The following is a 6000-nucleotide window of genomic DNA, read 5'->3' on the forward strand; positions in this document are numbered from 1 at the left end:
CACCCCATACTGTATCAATTCTATTTTCAATGCTCTGTGCTAAAGAAGTGAGAGATGTGGACATGAATTCATCTAAAAAATGTTTATGTAGCAGTATTGAATAACAAAATTCAAGTAACATATATTCCAAAGCTACAGACCACTTAAAAATTTCACATATAAATGAAATAATTAAAATTATATTTGATGAAGGACTTTAATCAGTTTATGAAATGCTTATGATATAAAAGCAAATAATTCTGTACAGTGAAACATACTTATGAAAATACATATATCTTAATTATGTAATTTAATAAAGTGAAAATAAAATGAAGGTTTTTAATTCCACTTTTATAGCATTCTGTTACTCCTTCCATTTTTCTACTGAAAATTATTATATTTATGACTTTAAAAAAAGTATTCCCTTCAAAAATATGACTCTGATCTCTCCTTTGATCTTACATTCCACTATGTGTACCATACTCAGCACAGTTATGCCTTGAGAAAAAATTTCTAGCATGCTACAAAAGATTATACATATCTTAAAGATGGTTACCACATTTATGCCATTGATATTAGTTTTATAGTTTATTATTATTTAAAGCAATATTTTCATAGGAGAATTTCTCTTGTCTCTCCTCCTCTCCTGAATATGAAACCTCGTCCTCTCACCTTTTAAGTGGCTAGCAGTCTCCAGGTTTCCCCCACGCTTTCTACTTGCACAAAGCTCTTTGCCTTGTTGTTCATGTTCAAGAAAAGGAAGAAACATCTGGGTTTTGAAAAAAGGAAATATTCTAAGAACAAAGGAAAGAAAAATGGGTTTTTATTAGTACAGACTATTATTCAAGCATATGATTTTCTTTTGTCACATAAACACACATGGCAAACAAAACATGCTGAGACTTTGCCTTCCTCTTTCCTGTCTCAAAAATGTCTAATGACAAAATTTTAAAAAGAAAACTTATACAATGACCTCAATTTTCTCCTCCCCAAATATGCTAAAAAGGCTAAACCTAGGAGCAGATAACTGATTATTCAGAATATCATGTATATCATTAGTGGTTTCCAGCAGAACTTTTTGTAATGAAGGAAATGTTCTGTATCTGTGGCCCAATCACAAGCCACTAGTTACACATAGCTATTTAGCACTTGAAATAGAACCTGAGTGACTAAAGAATTGAATTCTTAATTTATGTAGCTTTAATTAATTTAAATTTAATAAGCCACATGAGCTTACTGGCTACCATATTGAACAGTGCACATCTTTTCAGATTTAGTCTAACTTCAGGATATGTGTGTGTGTGTGTGTGTGTGTGTGTATAAATACACGTATATAGATATCTTCACTGTTATTATTTAGCTATAATTTTTACTATTTACTATTTAAAAGAATCTTGTGTTTTCAGAAAGGTCAAGTGATAATAACTATCATTGTCAAATTTGGTCTACCTTAGAAAATCTATTTGTAAAAAGACAAAAAAATGAAATGAAGTCATATTATAATACGACTCTATATGTAATACTAAAATATATTGTATGATTAAAGTAAAAATTTAAAAATTAAAGTTCTATAACCAGAAAAAGCAAAAAAAGTATTAGCATTGCTATTTCTTATACTGTATCTAAGAAATTAAATGAGATTGAATGTAAATTTTTTAAGTTAAAAACACAGCTAATAAAAATTTTTGTTCATATAAGTAGAGCAACTTACATGTAATATCATTTTGTATCCCAGCTTTACAAAAGTTCTAAACCATCGTTCAATATAAAATTTTTGAATATATAAAAAGTAGAAGAAAAGCTACATTCTCATTAATCAAAGACAGCTGCTATTACCATCATACGTGTTTTCTTTATCATTTTAACTAACTTTATAATATTTCTCTATGTACTTGTGCAATAATAGTAAAATTTCTTCATAAACATTTTAAATGATTACATAATATTCCATTGGGTAGCTACACAACATTCACTAAACCATTTCCCTTTTGAGATGTGTAGGGTTTTTTCCAAAATTTGTTAAGATAAATCTAAGATAAACATCATTTTAAAATTCTGATTTGTTATCATAAATAATGTCATTCTTGCCCAAGAAAAAATGTATCATGGTCATATTCTGAAAGAATTCTCCCTAGAGTATACTACAATGACAAATTTTAAACAGCTGGAAAATAAATTAGATAATTATCACAAAAATTTGGGTAAGTAGAATTTAGGGTTACTTTATTGCCGATATACCACAATAAAGTTGCCCTTGTTTTTGCTCTCTGAAGTTGGCTGAAATTATACCAAAACAAGAAATATGTATAGTTTCTTGGGTATACCCAGTGGCAATTTATTTATTTCAAAATTATTTTTTTAACTGCATACATGTTAAACCCTTGACATCCCTTGATAATAAATGTTCCTTGTTAACAATGAAAGTTCAGAAAAGAAGCTGGCATGATTTTTTGGTCCTGCATCAGATGAGCAGAAGAAATCTATTCATATGGTCCTATATGCTCTGTAGTAATTAACCCCCAAATCTTCACTTGTTTTAGGCTTTAAAACTAATCTTCATATAAAGAAACAATTTATTTGGAAATACTGAAGCTCTTTGCAATTTAGAAAGGCAATAAGCTTACAGTTTCTCAGACCTTGGGTTTTCAATTAGTGAAAAATGAAGGTAAACAGGTCCATTATTTGTCCTGTCCCCAAAGGCTTTCGTAAGCTCACTGTTAAGAAAAAGCACATAGTTCATAATGACAAACTAATAATGAGTAAAAAATGTTTTGAAGATAAGCCATACAAATATTTAGAAGAGAAAATACCATGCCATATTAATCAGACTTGGAAATGAAACAAATGATAAAACAAGAGACCACTTTATTGTTATGAATATTTATCAGATATTGATTTCTAATATTAAATTAATATCAGTGAAGCTCTATAGTATTTATTCAACCCTTCTTCTAGTTAATAATATACAGAGTGCTGTATATTTTGTTCAGCTACAATTTTTGATAGTTTAAAAGGTATTGAAATTCAGTTTAAAGAGTAAAACAAAAGCTTAAATGGTGTGCTTTCTGTTTTGCGAATTGCAGACACTGCTTTACTGATATAACCCCCAAGATTTTAAGCTGACATCAAAGCAAAAAAAAAAAAAAAAAATCATCTGAAATGACAGCAGCAGCTGCAGCATCCGCCTCTAAATTAGGCTGTGTTTCAAAGTCTGGACTCAACTGCTAAGCAGTATAAAGACCCAGGAGGAAGGCTGCCCAGAAAAGAGTGAGGCTTCCAACCTAACACATCAAAGTAACACATGCTAGGAAGAGCAATAAACGCATGTGGCCCACATTCACGTGCTGCCTAATTGTGCTAGGCTCATGAAACCAAGACAAACCTTCAGCTGATTTCTGGTTTAAGAGAGGTTTCGAGATTTTTTTTTCTATGCAGAAAGCTGACACAAATTGGTTACAGATTATACAGTCTGACTTTGCAATGAAGCTTTCCATAATTTCAAAACATGGCCATTTTGGTGTCATATTGCATCTTCAAAACACTGACTTCTTAATGTAGTAACAGAAACTCACCATTAGGTATAAATAACAGCTTAAAAATAAGCTTCATCAGTGAAGAAAGCTTTAATTTGTACATTTAAGGATAGATGCTTTGAGGAAAGGCTTTTTCATTTGTGTTGCATATAAATTAGCAATTCTGAGGGCATTTAATTGCTAAAGCATAAGCTATTTAACAAGAACTTAGAATACTAATATCTAGTAAGAGGGCAGAAATAGTTATATGTTTTAGAAGTAAATTTTAGTAGAAATGCCTGCTGTCATAAGGTTTGCATTAAAGGATTGTTACTATATATAGAAAGACAGACAATGTAATATATTTAGTGACACTTTTTGCAATTAGATACACACATCACAACACACAATAAGAAAAGTTTAATATATTAGAATTCTGAATTCTGTTATCCTGTGTTCCTACCCTTTATGTTCTTTACTGTATTTTTCAGTACAATGTGCTATTATTCTACAAAATACTCTTCTGCATGTGTGAATTGCCAAAGTTAACTTACACAATTACCTGAGGAGGCTTTAATTATAATTAGTGGAAGGCTGATAATTAATCCTATTAGATGTAATATGCATGAGTTTTCACTGAACATATGTACTGAAAGAGAAACATCAGAACTATTCAGGGTGATTAGAAATAGAAGAGAATATAAAAGGTATCTGTCCCAAAATTCTTAATTTTTCTCCATAAATTTAACAAATTCTGATGACATAGCATTGAGAGTGAGAATCTCTTTACTGCTTAAATGATGTACACCAATAAAGAAATTCTGCAAGAATGTGCTATTATTATATATTATGAACCAAATCCCAGAATTATAATAAAGATAAATTCCATTGCCATTAAATCAGCTTTGAATTTATACATAAGATATGTATTAGATTGAGTCGCATTATCTCACTTGGAAAATATAAGCATTGAAAACTGTGCAGAAAGGGGGTCATGTATCATCATTTTTCATTATGATGGTAGGGATTGAGAGAATTAAAAAATAATTCTAAGCAAGACATTCAGTGGTCTCTATTATGAGTATCTGGTATTTACTGTGGTTGAAAGGGAGGAACACTCTTTTGCCTTTGTAAGAACAGTGGTTATTAGGTCCCTTAGAATGTTTTTAAATTCCATGATGTCACAACATTGTCACATTATATAATGGACAAAGTTATCTCAATGAATACTCTTTTTTGGGGGGAGGGTACTGGGGATAGAACTTGGGTCCTTGCGCTTGCGCAGCAGGCGGCGTAACCACTGAGCTAAATCCCTGGCATCAATGAATACTTTTTATCATGGTCATAAAATTGGACTATGAACAAATCACAAGGAATCATGTTCCAAAGATTTGAAATGGATTTGTCCTTTTGGAAAATCTCTTTAATGAACATCCACATCAAGTACATAGGACAAAATTAGTGGAACCTGTTATTATAGGTTTGTTAAGGATAGTGTGTTGAAAAGAACTCACCTGATCAACAACTTTGAATTTCCCTGGAAGCATAATAGTCTCTGTACTTGGTATTTACCAATCCCAATTCCACATTGTATCTTTCTGAGAGTTGTTGACTTTCTCGGTATCTTAGCTGTCCAGTGACTGTAACCATTAAACAATAATATATCATGACTGACTGTGTGATGTTACTTCCATGCTATAAACAGTCAGGATTACAAGGTCAGAGGGAAGACAGTATCAAGGAAATGTTCAAAAACTTGCTATCTCGTATACGCACAGGTCAATATACTGTTCCTTTGATATGACAACAGCTTTTTGTCCTCTACAGCAGCAGTTCTGAGCTCTGGGCTGCTGGTGACTCTGTACTCATGAACTCTCATTTCCTCCTTAAGGAAACTCTTCCAACTATATGGAGACCCTGGAAGCAAGACTGACAACATTTTCAAAATAACTATAACATTTGTATATGCTTTATAGTTTACAAAGATTATTTTTCTCATATTATGTTGCTAAGTCTCACCGCAACCCATGAAACATATTGTTAAGCCTAATTATAGGTGAGGAAAACAAATTCAAAGAAAGACAGAGAAACAGGCTTCAAGTCACACAGTTAGTGAAGTGGCACCTCCTGGATACCACCCCCCATCAGCCTGTGTCCTTTGTAGTTGCCACATTCAGAGTCACATTCTGTATCCAGTGAATCAGAGAACATCTCATGAGTGTGCTGAATGGGAAGCAATAACTTTTCCACTGTGTCATCCTTGAAGTTATCTTGAAAATCATTTTTTAAAGTCCAATAAAGCCTTGAGATCTTTTATTAAGATTTCTTAAGTAAAATTATAATTCTAAATAATCTTAACAGATTCATATGCCTCTTGCTATATCGGTTCTTAACTTGAAAAATGTATTAAAATATGGTTGGCATAATCTAAAGTGAAGTAAGACATGCTGCAAAGTTAGTAAGATAGAAAGCTTTGAAGTTGGCTATTTAAAATATTTTTATTTCAGTT

General features: G+C 31.6%; 1 protein-coding gene across 1 annotated transcript in view; it reads right to left on the reverse strand.

Annotated features, from left to right (window-relative positions):
* Positions 1–5702, reverse strand: part of LOC106009285 (uncharacterized) — a 118829-nt gene extending 113127 nt beyond the window's left edge. Inside the window, exons 1-5 of the mRNA XM_087185981.1 lie at positions 5627–5702; positions 5268–5355; positions 5006–5131; positions 2604–2693; positions 652–773 (exon numbers count right to left, since the gene is read on the reverse strand). Coding sequence (XP_087042107.1) covers positions 652–773; positions 2604–2693; positions 5006–5131; positions 5268–5355; positions 5627–5702 — 502 coding nt within the window. The remainder of the gene's footprint in view (positions 1–651; positions 774–2603; positions 2694–5005; positions 5132–5267; positions 5356–5626) is intronic.
* Positions 5703–6000: the final 298 nt, after the last annotated feature.

This window comes from Heterocephalus glaber, unplaced genomic scaffold (genome assembly GCF_053883595.1).
Source record: "Heterocephalus glaber isolate CG9 unplaced genomic scaffold, H.glaber_assembly_v1.0 deba00001504, whole genome shotgun sequence".
NCBI classification, from domain to species: domain Eukaryota; kingdom Metazoa; phylum Chordata; class Mammalia; order Rodentia; family Bathyergidae; genus Heterocephalus; species Heterocephalus glaber.